We start from the raw sequence: 12,841 nt of genomic DNA, 5'->3' as shown, positions 1-12,841 counted from the left end.
TTTTGCAGTTTCAAGAGATGCTCAGTACCCTCGCCCTTCTTCGCAAACTTGCAGAATAAGTTTCCCATACTTTCCAAGGCCACATCATCGCGATCAATATAGAAGCCCAGAGAGAGGTAGGTGTAAAAGGCCTGCAGATGCAGATTAACCAGATAGTTGACACAGGCCTCTGATTTAGCAGAACAATTCTGATGGATCTGAGAGCTGGTGGTTGGTCGGAAGATTTCGAACTAACCACACACACACACACACAAAACGGTCTTTTTAGCTCGTCCCAGCAACGGAATGGTCAAGAAGATGGTCCTGGAGAAGAGATTGTGCCTAAAGAGGATGTTAGAGGTGGTCCGAGGCTAGAGGTGGGGGAGTCCCCAGATCTGTTCCGTCCAAACACTGTTGAAGGAAGAGACAGATTCACGAGACCATAAAAGACAGCTATACCCATGTGCTGGACTGCAAGGTTGCTTTGAACCACAAGGTTGGCTATTCAAGCTTGCCAGCTGTTCCTTGGAAACCCTATACAGGGTCGTTATGAGTCAGAATTGACTCAACAACAACGTATACATGGACTTTACCAGATGGCATACACAGGAATCAGATCAACCAAAACAAGCCTAGGGCAGATGTGGAACAGACCATCAGTTGAGTTTATGGAAGTTCAGGCTGAATCTGAAGAAAATTAAAACAACTCCATGAGATTCAAAATATGACCTTGAATATATCCCACCTGAATTTAGAGGGGATCTCGAACAGATAGGAATCATTAGACTAGTGACTGAAGACCAGAAGAGTTGTGGGATGACATAAAGAGCATCAGACAGGAAGAAAAAGGCCATAAAAAATACAGGAAAGACCAAAATGAATGTCAGAAGAGACTTTGAAACTTGCTGTTGAGTGTAGAAAAGCTAATGTGAATGGAAGAAATGAAACGAGATAAAAGAGCTGAACAGAAAAATTTAAAGTGCATCTAGAGAAGAAAAACTTCAAATACAGAAATGCTCAAACACCTGGAGCTAGAAAACCAAGAAGGAAAAACATACTCAGCATTTCTCAAGGTGAAAGAACTGAAGAAAAATTCAAGTTGTAATACTGGATGATTCTTTGGACAAAATATTGAGTGATGTAAAAAGCATGAAAAGAGTCACTGTATCAGAAATGAGTAGCAAGAATCTTGAAAGACCGTCCAATTGGAAGAAATTCGTATTTGTTAAAGACTTCAATTTGCATGAATGCACTATCAACACTTAATGGAATAAGCAGTCAAGAAATCAAGTGACAGTGCATTGGACAAATCTGTAAAAGACCTTTAGTCTTTTTAAAATACTAAAGAGCAATGTCAGTTTGAGGACTAAGGTTCACTGATCTAAACCACAGTATTTTAAATTGCCTCATATGCTTGTGAAAGTTTGAGAATGGATAAGGAAGACTAAAAGAATTGATATATTTGGATTATGGTGTTGGTGAAGAATATTGAAAGTACTGTGGACTACCAGAAGAACAAACCAATCTGTGTTGGAGGAAGTACAGCCAGAATGCTCCTTTAGAAGTCAGGATGGTGAGATAGCGTCTCTAATACTTTGGACATGTTTTCAGAAGGGACTGTATGTGTCCCTTTGAGGACTAGGTGCACTTGACCCCTAGGCATGCTATTTTCAATCTCCTCTTATGAATGCAAATCTGAAAATAAATACGGAAGATCGGAGAAGAATTGTTGCCTTTGAATTGCTCTGTTGGTCAAGAGTATTGAATATGCCAGTTACTGACAGAAGAACGAACATGTCTTGGAAGAAATACATCCAGATGCTCTTTAAAAGCGAGGATGATGAGTCATGTCAGGAGGGGCTAGTCCCTGGGTAAGGACATCATGCTGGGTCAAGTAGAGAATCAGCAGACAAGAGGTAGACACCCTTATCAAGGTGGATTTATACAGTGGCTGTAACCATGGGGTCAAACATAGGAGTAACTGAGACTAGCACAACACTGAACAGTGCTTTATTCTGTTACACATAGGGCTACCCTGAGTCAGAACCGATTCTCAACACTTGGCATTTTGTTGAGGCTGCTGTCCACACTCAATTTTCTATGCAAATGGTAGAGATGGACCTAAAATCTTAGTGCAGAAACAGAGAAAACAAATTGATTTGTCATAGATCATTGTTGTTAAGTACCATGGAGTCGGTTCCAACTCATAGTGACAGCCCTGCACAGGGTTTCCAAGGCTGTAAATCTTTACGGGAGCAGAACGTCTCATCTTTCTCCCACAGAACCGCTGGTAGTTTTGAACTGCTGATCTTGAGGTTGGCACCCCGACTCATAACCACTGCGTTATCAGAGTTCCTTTTATGTCATAAGTAAGAGAAGGGTTATTTGTTACTTTATTGTTGTTGTTATTACGTGCCATCGAGTTGGTACTTACTCATAGCGACCCTGTGTACGACAGAATGAAACACTGCCCAGTCCTGGGCCAACCTCACAATTGGTGCCACCTCACAATTGTTGAACCCATTGGTGCTGCCACTTTTCCAGTTTCATCTCGCTGGGGTTCTTCTTCTCCTTCTCTGACCCTCCACCTTACTAAACATGATATCCTTCTCCAGAGATTGTTCCCTCCTGACAATATGTCCGAAGTATGAGAGATGAAGTTTGGCCATCCTGGCTTCCAAGGAACACTCTGGCTGCACTTCTTCCAACACAGATCTTTTGGTTCTTTTGGTAGCCCATGGTACTTTCAATATTCTCCTCCAACACCATAACTTAAAGGCATCAATTCTTCTATGGTCTTCCTTATTCACTGTCCAGCTTTCACATGCATATGAGGTTATTGAAAATACCATGACTTGGGTCAGGCGCACCTTAGTCCTCAAGCTGACATCTTTGCTCTTCAACACTTTAAAAAGTTCTTGTACACCATATTTGTCTAATGCAATATGTCGTTTGACTTCTTGACTGCTGCTTCCATGGTGTTGATAGTTGATTCAAGAAGTATGAAGTCCTTGACAACTTCAATCTTCTCTCTATTGTTTATTGGTTCAGTGGTGAGGATTTTTGTTACTTTATTATATCTGTTATATTACGAGTTAGAAATAACATAAGTTTATTTTATTATTTTTGACTCGCAGTAGCTTTTGTTAAAAGGTTGTAGTGGATCGCTTTATATAAATCTGAAATTGCTATTTAACCGATGGTACTTTCTAAAATTACTGCATAACCTGCTTTGAAGCTAGCAGTTTGCATGTCTGAAGAGAACTCTATCAGTTATTAGAATAGGAATGAGACAAGAAACTAAGAATTGATCCTTGGGTGTCTCTCAGCTTGTTAGGAATATTGGGAGTTGAAGATTGTGGGTAGATGTTGAAGACTGTGGAGTGGCTGAGTGGTGAGGTAATAGGCATGGAAAGATTTTAGCATGCAGCCACTCTTGAGACTTTTTCTAGGGAAGCTCAGTTTCTTACTTGGAAGTGAAAAGAGGGCTGAGAGGGCTTGCAGTGAAATCCCTTCTAGAATCAGCTCCCTATCCAGAGTTGTTGTGAAGTGCTGTTGAGTAGATTCCAACCCATAGTGACCCTGTATAGGGTTTCTGAGGAGAAACTGGTGAGCTTCAACTGCCAACCTTACGGTTCAAAGCGACTTTGCAGTCCAGCGCATTAACCCAGAGCGCCACACCGTTGTGTAACTTGTAAGATAATGGCAAAATAGACCAAAGAAGTGTGGCTTAGGGAGGGTTCCCAGCCCACAATTTCTGTTTAGAGAAATAATTTTCTTTCATATCTTCATTTTTTCCCTTCTTCATGCAGACAACTAAGCATCATCACTGAACCTAGGTACTATGCTTGTTATTAGGAATTTAGCAATAAACAAGACTGTCTGATCCTCAACTTCTTGTAACTTATTTTCTGAAGGGGGGGGACAAATACAAGGAAGGTCATGTAAATTTACTGATGGGATGTTAAGTGCCGTTGAGTGGTATCCAACTCATAGCAACCATGTATAAGGGTTTCTGAGGAGCAGTTGGTGAATTTGAACCACTGACCTTGCGGTTGAAACTGATCTTGTGGTGCAGTGCATTATTCCACAGTTCCATTCCAGGACTCCAAATATACTGATTGGTAATCATTATTCATTTTTTGTGTTCTTTTGCTGTATGGTATTTATTAACATTTGAATGAAACACACATTTACCCTGAGTTATCAGAGCTAGGAGGGCAATTAAAGGACAGAGGGGACTCCTTTTATCCCCTGTATGTCTGGAGGGATGAATTAAAGAATTTTCTGCTTAAGTTCTAAGCGCAGTTGAAAAAAAGCATTTTGGTATCAAACCATCGCTCCCATAGCTACTCAGTTGGGTTCAGTAATTCTTTGCAGTGATCACACAGAACTCACAGTTAGGGAAAGTAACAAATACAGGATCAGAAAATACTGAGAGCACAGTCATGACAGCTTCTCCTCAGCAGTGCCCACAGGCAGGCTTCTTTCTGCCTGACCAGTGTTACAAACCTCTTTTGGGTCTGCTGATGAATTTCCACTGAGGACAGGCAACTCTATCACAAGCATTAGCCTGAAGGCACTTAGCTTTAGTTACTGGGTCAACAGACATGGCTTTTCCAGTTGAATGCCTCAAGGCACTCCACTCTGCCAGCAAGCTTCCTACTCAAAGCCATTCAGCTGTACTTGTACCATGGACTGGGAATCCCCCTGCAGTGTGTTGTGCTGCTGCTGTTGCTGCTTCTTTGTCACTCCTCTGGTGTCACAGCTTTCTGCCCCTGGGCCATGGAGGTTTAGTTAGTACATAGGGATTTTAGGGATCAAAGGACTCCTCTGCTTCTGAGATGACTCATTGTATGCACATGTTAGAATTCCTGGTTGTTTACAATCACAGTAAACCATTGACAACTTAATCATCTAATTCTATGGTTATCTTTTCCCACCTTTCTTACCCAGACCCTGTAGGCCAAAAAAGGAAAACATTACTTGGTAGCAGTTACAGAGGGTTATGGGTATCAGAGCCACATGAAGTAATCCAGTGTACTGCACTGCACTGTTCAGAGGGTTTGATAGAATGTTTAAAAAGCTCTAAAGTCAGCTTTGTCCTTTGTCTTACTATATCTCTGGCCCTTTAAATGTAGAGATCATAAAAAGCTTTAAGTACTGGATTGGTAACCTAAAGGCTGGTGGTTCAAACCCACCAGCCGCTTTTTGGAAACCCTATATAGCGTCTCTTAGAGTTAGAACCGATTAAATGGCACTTAAACAAGCACCAGCGTGTTAGGGGTTAGATTCGGAAGAGTCCCCCTTCAGTGTCTTCTTTGTAGTGAATTATTTGAAGTAATATGATCAATATAAAAAGGTTCCACCCTGCAGTTTCTCCCTCCTGACCTTGCATTGTTAGTTTTCAAAACAGTATTCATTGTGTTTTGCTGTGAGGACATGAAAGGTCTGAGATGGGGCTATGCAGTGCTGCAAGCCAGCCTGTGCCACTGGAAGTGTTTGTGAGCAGAGATGCTGCTTGTACAGTGACACAGGTGTGCGTGATTTGTACATCTACAGATCTGTATAGTATGATGATCTTTTTTTCCAGTTGCCTGATCTGGTATCCCAGCTGAGGACACTCTACCAGTTACTGGACAGCAGAGTCAAAACTTTTCAGAAACTCTCCCACCTTCATGGAAAGCTCATCCTTCTAATCACACAAGTGAGTAATCAGATTGTTTTGGGATGAAACTTGGTTGTCATAGAAATGGAGAGAGGAATTAAGGACCTTTTACCTGAACATTGAGAGCCCCTAATAACAGCAAGAAATTGGTAAGTCACAGTTCATACTTTACCTTGAAGATGTTGTAATTTGCACAGTAAGAAAACTTCAGTTGTGCCCATTTTAACTTTCATTCAGAGGTTTTATACCCCATATGTGTAAGCTGTTAATTCAGTTGGTATCGGTAAAGTTATGGTAAAAAGCAAGATACAAACTAAACCAAAATTGTTGCTACTGAGTTGACTCCGTGGGATCAGGTAGCGCTGCCCCCACATAATTTCCAAGGCTCTATTCCTTTATGGGTCCTGGTGTCGTGCTGGAGGACAAGCACTGGAATGTAAACTGCAAGATCGATGGTTCAAGCCCACCAGCCACTCTTGGGAAACCCTATACAGGGTTGTTATGAGTTGGTACTGACTCAATGGCACTTACCAACAACAACAAGAGTCTTTACGGAAGCAGACTGCTACATCTTTCTCCCATAGGGTGGCTAATGGGTTTGAACTGCTCACCTTTTGATTGAATAATTGAGTGCTTAACCATGGTGTCACCAGGGAGCCTTAAAAAACAGGTTACAAGGTATTTGAACAGTTACATTTAGGTACAGGAAGAAATTGTAATTGACTCAGAGAGCTTCTTAAGTTTTACAGAGAAATTCATTCTTGTATTTGAAGAATTTGTATATTTCATGTACATTCCATTCAAGTTAGCCATTATAATGCTGGAGGGTGAGTTTGGTGATGGGGAGGGATGGTGGGTATGATACTTGGATTGAATTTTTTGATGTAATTCATAATTGTGTCTAATCATCTTTTAGGTTACAGCATCAGAAAAAACAAAAGAAATGTCTTGTCCTGGACAGAAGGCAAAATTGGTGTATGAAGAAGGTAAAGACTAGGAGTAGATGGGATTTTGAATGAGAACATTTATTGACTCAGTTCTGTTTCATTTTGTCAGTGTTTCAGTGTGAGTAACATTAAGCTTCGGTACATCTCATTAAAAAGCCAAGTGTATGGCAAAAGTAGCTAATAACCTGTGTCCAAATAAAACGAGAGAAGGAGTCAAAAGCATAGGTATAAAGGAACACTGAAGAAACTTTTTGGCAATTAAAAAAAATCGTTGGTAATTTCGTAGGAAACTTAAATGATCAAAATCAATAAAAAGGGAAGAAATGGGAAAGTTGGATTCATTAATGGTTCTAAAATTGATTAATTAAAGCTTCTCTGAAAATAAATAAAACATTATCAGCCCAGAGGTTTTGTAGTTGAATCTGATTGAGCTTTTGAGGAACGAGCCAGATGCAAACAATTTAGATATTTTATATGTCAACTACAACCTAGTTAACCAGACTAGACATAGATAGTCAAGAAAAGACCATTTAAGATCATCCTCAGACATCCTAAGTAGCAACTAAAATGTTGCCATGTCTAAATAAAATAATACAGTGATGCCAAATGGATTTTTTTAAAGATTGTCAGATAATACAGTGTTGAGAAATCCATTGTAGAAGGGTGCTTTAAATAGTCCCTAGTCATGATCTTAATGGTGAACTTGAACTGCCGACCCTGCAGTTTACCACAGGGCCACACCAGGACTCCCGTTTCCTAATTAACAGATAGATTAACAGGGAACATTATAATCTTAATAGATAAATGAATTCAGTAACATTTAGTTTTCATACATCGCTAATAATTTAAACAACCTACAAATTTCACTTTTAAAATATAATAAACCTTGTGTCACACATTATGAAGCTTTTGAAGCAGTCCCGTTTTAATCAGAAACAAGACAGTAATGTTTTGTTCATTGTTCTGGATAGCCTTTCTAGTGCTGTATGAAAGAAATGAAAACTTGAGCATTGATTTTTGCAGATACTATGCTTGTCCACATAAAAATATAAAAGAGACTCTACAGTCACATATAGTAGTAAGTTTTATGCAAATAGCAAGTTTTCCTGGATACAAGAGCTACAAAAAGAAATCAGTAGCATAATTACATCTAAGTAATAACTAATAAAGGAACCCTGGCTAGGCAGCCAGGTGCTAACTGAGAGATTGGACATTCCTGTCGGTGGCTTCTGAAAAAAAGGCCTAGCAATTTACTAAAGACTGGCTTCAGAAACCTCTATGGGGCAGATCTGCTCTGTTATGTAGGGTTGATATCAACTTGATGGCACTGAATAACAACTAGCCAGAAAATTTATTAGGAAAAAAGATCTCATTAACAATAGCATCCAAAACTGAAATTCCTAGGAACTCATTAAAAAAAAAGAAGAAGCAAAATCTGTATGTTTTTCCTCCTATCTGGAAGTATAGCATTCCTGTTTGTAATTCAGAATGCTGTAAAGTAAAGCAGTTACTGTTAATTTCTACAGGAAAAATTATTTGAGTGTTTCCTGATCTCCAACATAATCTACCAAGTCATAGCAAATAACACATACGATCTAAAAGAACACTTAACATATTGTTGTTCACAGACACAGTTCTAAGCTATAGAAATTTGATGCTGATGGAGGACCTAGGTGACACTACTGATGCTAATCTTACTGTTGAGGGTGCACACTGCCTCTTTAATGGTTTGTTGCAGAACAAACACCGACGTAGTTGCATTTCTAGCTTTATTTTATAAAAGTGAAATTCTTCTTTAGAGTTCTTTCAGTTAGTGACAACGGTTACTAATGTAGGATTTGAGTAAAAGTGAAGAGACGTAACATGAACTATAAAAAATGAGGCGTATACCTGTATAGGGAAATTATAAAATATAGTTGATGGACATAAAGCAATACTTGAATAAGTTTATTGATAAGGCTAAAAAAAATCACAAAATGAAGTTTATATACTGTAAAATTGTCAGCTATATTCAGACTATAAATTGAGTATTTTATTTGAATGAACAAAACCCCCAGAATAGCTGTGATTTAGATAAACAAGGCGGGGAAATGTGCCTTACCAGTATCAAGACTTAACAAAACTAAAGTGTATGAGTATACAAATCAATTAGACTAGATACTCCAGGGGAACATGTGTCTCCCTGTAAATCTCGGTGCATTAACATTGATGGACATGTTTTATGTGAATGAGGGAAAACTGACCTCTAAAGTAAATTGTTAGAAGTACTCATTCGTATACAAAAAAATTAGGATTGCGTTGCCTATCACTTTTTTCTCTTAACATGGGAGTGAGTGAAAGGAAACGTATTAGAGAAAAATAGAAGCAAAATGAGCATGGGATATATAAGTGATGATGTCCCAGTGAGAGGACACTAAGTGACTAATAAAGATACACAGACAACCCCTGTAAGGGAAATACAAATGAAAACCTCAGTGAGATCATATTTCATACTCTTGATAAACTCAGGATCTGGAGAAGTCACGTAGCTTGTGCAAATAGGCACACTTTGTTTTTAGAGAGCCAGTTGCAATCTTGAGAAGTTGAAAATTTAAATATTTTCTTTCAATAATTATGTTTTTGTTTTTAGTTTGTATCCACAAAGAACACCGAGGGGTTTAACTGAACCCAGTATTGTTTCTTGTAAATACAACCATTATCACAATGCATTTCCAAATCTGTTTTTTTCTCTCTCCCCTTTTCCCTACCTTTCCCCCTTCTTTCCTTTCCCTTTTTTTTTTTGTTTGCAGTAATGTTTCCAATGAATTCTCCTAATGAGAAAATAAATATTCATCGCTTCTCTTCCAGTATATGGGAAAAAAAGACAGAAAGCAGTTGGCTTTTTTTCCCTCTTCTTCCTTTTCTTTTCCCTTGAACTGCCTTCCCTATCACCCCAAGTTAGTATGTGTGTAACTCTGCCAAATGAATAATTTTCCCTTCCCTCCAACCCCTGGTGTCTGTCCGTGATGTAGAACTTGGTTACTATTGTTGTTAAGTGCCGCTGAGTCAGTTCTGACTCATAGTGACCCTGTATAGGGTTACCAAGGAATGGCTGGTGGGTTTGAACCACTGACCTTGTGGTTGAAACTGACTTTGTGGTCCAGTGCATCATCCTGCAATACCATACTGTTGTTGTTCAGTGCCGTAGAGTTGGTTCTGACCTATAGCGATCCTGGGTTTCTGAGGAGCAGCTTGAACCACCAACCTTGAGGTTCAAACCATTTTTGCAGTCCAGTGCATTAAACTCACAGCACCACACCAAGACTCTAGGGCTATGTAAGTCTTTACAAGCCGCCTTGTTTATGACACAGATCTGAAGTGTCTGGGCAAGTTGTTCAAACCACTACCCCATTTTATAGTTTTGCCTGTCTGCTTTCTCTTATGGTTTGTTTCTCTAAACTACAATTTTTCAAATGTTAAATCTGGTCTAAAGGCTAATTTAGAATTTAAATCGAGTATTTAAAAAAAAATAATTGTGTTCATATTGCATCACACCAAGAGCCCCACGTTGTGTGTGTTCTCCGTTCACGATATAGTAAGATTGGGATAAGCCTCCCAGTTCAAGCAGATTTTGCAGTCTTTTTCTTAGCTATAGAATATCTCTGTTCTGTTGCATAGAAAATAATTGAGCTGTGTTATTTGGGCATATTTGAATATTTTGTTTCCAACACCTGCTTATCTAACAGTTTCAGTGCCCAGTCATCTTTTTACAGTCATTATAGGTTAAAGGTAAATGCTAAGTTTTCCATGTCTTCTACATTTAAAAGCCAGAATTTTTCTAAGAGTTTTCCTCATCAACTCTGCCTGTGTGCTGACCCAGAGAGAATTTAAAATTACTGTGAGATTCTTTCAGTTTTGGTCCCTCTCAAGGAGCTCTTAGATTAGCATAATAGATGTACTTTTATGTAGATAAGTATATTAGCCTAATATTACTTGTGAAGTGCTGTCAAGTAGGTTCTGATTCCTTGCAACCCTGTAGAGGGTTTCCAAGGGGTGGCTGGTGTGTTTGAATCGCTAACCTTTGCAGTTAGCTGTCCATTTATTACCCTACAGCTCCACACGAGGACTCCTTAATGTTACTTGTTGTTAAGTGCGGTCGAGTTGGGTTCTGACCCCAGCAACCTAGGATAGGGTTTCTGAGGAGCAGCTGATGAACTTGAACTGTATACAGGCCTCCTGGTTCAAGCACACTTTGCAGTCCAGTGCATTAACCAACAGATGGATGTTAAATAGAAATTGATGATTTTTCCAAAATTCAGGAAGTCTGGTTCTGTTTACGTTTTAGGGATCTGCTTTGTTCGCAAATTAAGGTTTTTTTTTTTTTTTGCCTTGGTCCCTTCACTATAGAGTCTTCCGAAGAGGAGTCTGATGATGAAATAGCAGATAAGGATTCTGATGTGAGTAATTGAGTAATTTGTTTCCTAATAGTCTTTTTATCCCCATATTCTGTAAGAAAGATGCCTTCATGCCTTCATGAATACTTTGCTTAATATTTCTATCAGGATAATTGGGATGAAGATGAGGACGAGAAAGAAAGTGAGAAAGATGAAGATGCTGATGAAGAGAATGAAGATGAAGATGCTGAAGAAAAAGATGATGAGGAAAATGGTGAGGACAGAGATATGACCAGTGAAAAAGAATTGAATGGAGATTCTGATTTAGATCCTGAAAATGAAAGTGAAGAAGAATGAAGACAGAAAAACAAGCCAGTCGAACTGCAGTAACCTTGGCTCATCTTGCCCAGTGCTGCCTCATAAGTTCTCCTGGGGAGGGTTGTCTTGGTGACAGGATGCCCAGGGCCATTGCACATTTCCAAATCCAACATGGTGGTTCCCATGCCACCTCACAGTCCTGACCACCCCAGACGCAACTGTGTAAATAAGAGTGTTGCATTCAAATGTTAATAAACTTTACACAGTAAATAGACACATTTTCTGCAATGTACTGACACGAGTGTCCAATATATGGTATATTTTTATAATATAATATCCTGGTATATGATTAGTTATGTCAAGAATTGACTGAAGTGAAGATAAAAGAAATTTCCTGAGGGGTTCAAGAACGGGACTGTTGTGAAGAAGTCCGCTCTTAACTCAGGTTGGTATCTTCCATCAAACCCAGATGTGTTATAGCTCTAGTTTAAAAAATGTTTTTAAGTTTGGTACATTTTCATAAAAATGAGTGGATAACTAAAAAACAAGTTAAAAATAACTGATTAAAAAATATATATATCCCACTTGTTCTATTTAAATGATAATCTGACCTGGGTTAGTCAGAGTGAATATTTGAAGTACTTTCCCCCAAGAAACCGTATTTTTTACGCTGTCATGTAAAATATTTTTTAAAATTACAACAAAAACTATGGTAATTGAAAAACTAAAGGATTAGCCATATTGAGAATTTTTCTTAACTGCAGGTTACCTGTAAAGAATCATCAGTGTATATAGATTAGAAGTGCACATTACCTGGAACTTTTAAAAAAATTCAGTTGTAGCTGCTTTTAAAGAAGTTTTCACTTTTATTTAAATACTAATGGATCAAAGAACAGTTCTTTATTTTTTCCTCTTTAGTTTTAGATATTAATGATAATCTTGTTGGAATTTTTTTCCAAAGAAAATATTTTTATAATTCAATAATTTAATATTTTCCTTCCTTTTCATTACCTACTATCTTGGCAGTGTTAGGGTATCTGTTTACCTTAAAATAATAAGTCTGACTTAAGATTTTTTAATGTGTGTATCAAAAAGTATTTTGATGAACTCTACAAAAGCCTTTTCAAATTATCAGTAATTTTTTTTCTCCCAGTGAGCCAATTTGTTTAATGCTCACTAGGGGACATTACAGATGGAAGCTCAACTTTAGGAAGGGCTGTGATGATGTAAAACATAAAACAGCCATCTCTTAGGGAGTTTTTAACATCAGTGACAACAGATTTCTGTGCTTATCTAAGCTGGAGTCATAGGTAATCTTGGGAAAGCAAGGTTGAGCCAGCAACTGGTATAATGTACAGTTACATTTGTCTATAATTGGACCTGTTTATGGCAATTTAATATCATTACCTTTGTAAAGTGAATAAATATTCATCTTGACCCAGTGCTTGTCCTGTGGTATATGTAGAGGACTACAGCCACATGTATTAGAAGGGTTTTTTAAAATATGATTTCACGAGACAAGTCTGCACAGGTTGTGGATTTGCCTATTTTCCATG

The 12,841-nt window shown here is 38.4% G+C and overlaps 1 protein-coding gene across 1 annotated transcript in view; it reads left to right on the top strand.

The window, feature by feature from the left end:
* WDR43 (WD repeat domain 43) overlaps nt 1-11,324 on the top strand; it is a 72,997-nt gene extending 61,673 nt beyond the window's left edge. Inside the window, exons 15-18 of the mRNA XM_006835169.1 lie at nt 5,573-5,686; nt 6,564-6,633; nt 10,981-11,030; nt 11,136-11,324. Coding sequence (XP_006835232.1) covers nt 5,573-5,686; nt 6,564-6,633; nt 10,981-11,030; nt 11,136-11,324 — 423 coding nt within the window. The remainder of the gene's footprint in view (nt 1-5,572; nt 5,687-6,563; nt 6,634-10,980; nt 11,031-11,135) is intronic.
* The last annotated feature ends 1,517 nt before the right edge of the window (nt 11,325-12,841 follow it).

The sequence above is a fragment of the Chrysochloris asiatica genome, unplaced genomic scaffold (genome assembly GCF_000296735.1).
Source record: "Chrysochloris asiatica unplaced genomic scaffold, ChrAsi1.0 scaffold00016, whole genome shotgun sequence".
Classification (NCBI taxonomy): domain Eukaryota; kingdom Metazoa; phylum Chordata; class Mammalia; order Afrosoricida; family Chrysochloridae; genus Chrysochloris; species Chrysochloris asiatica.
Note: the sequence above shows the minus strand (reverse complement) of the source record. Positions and strands in the feature narration are given on the sequence as shown.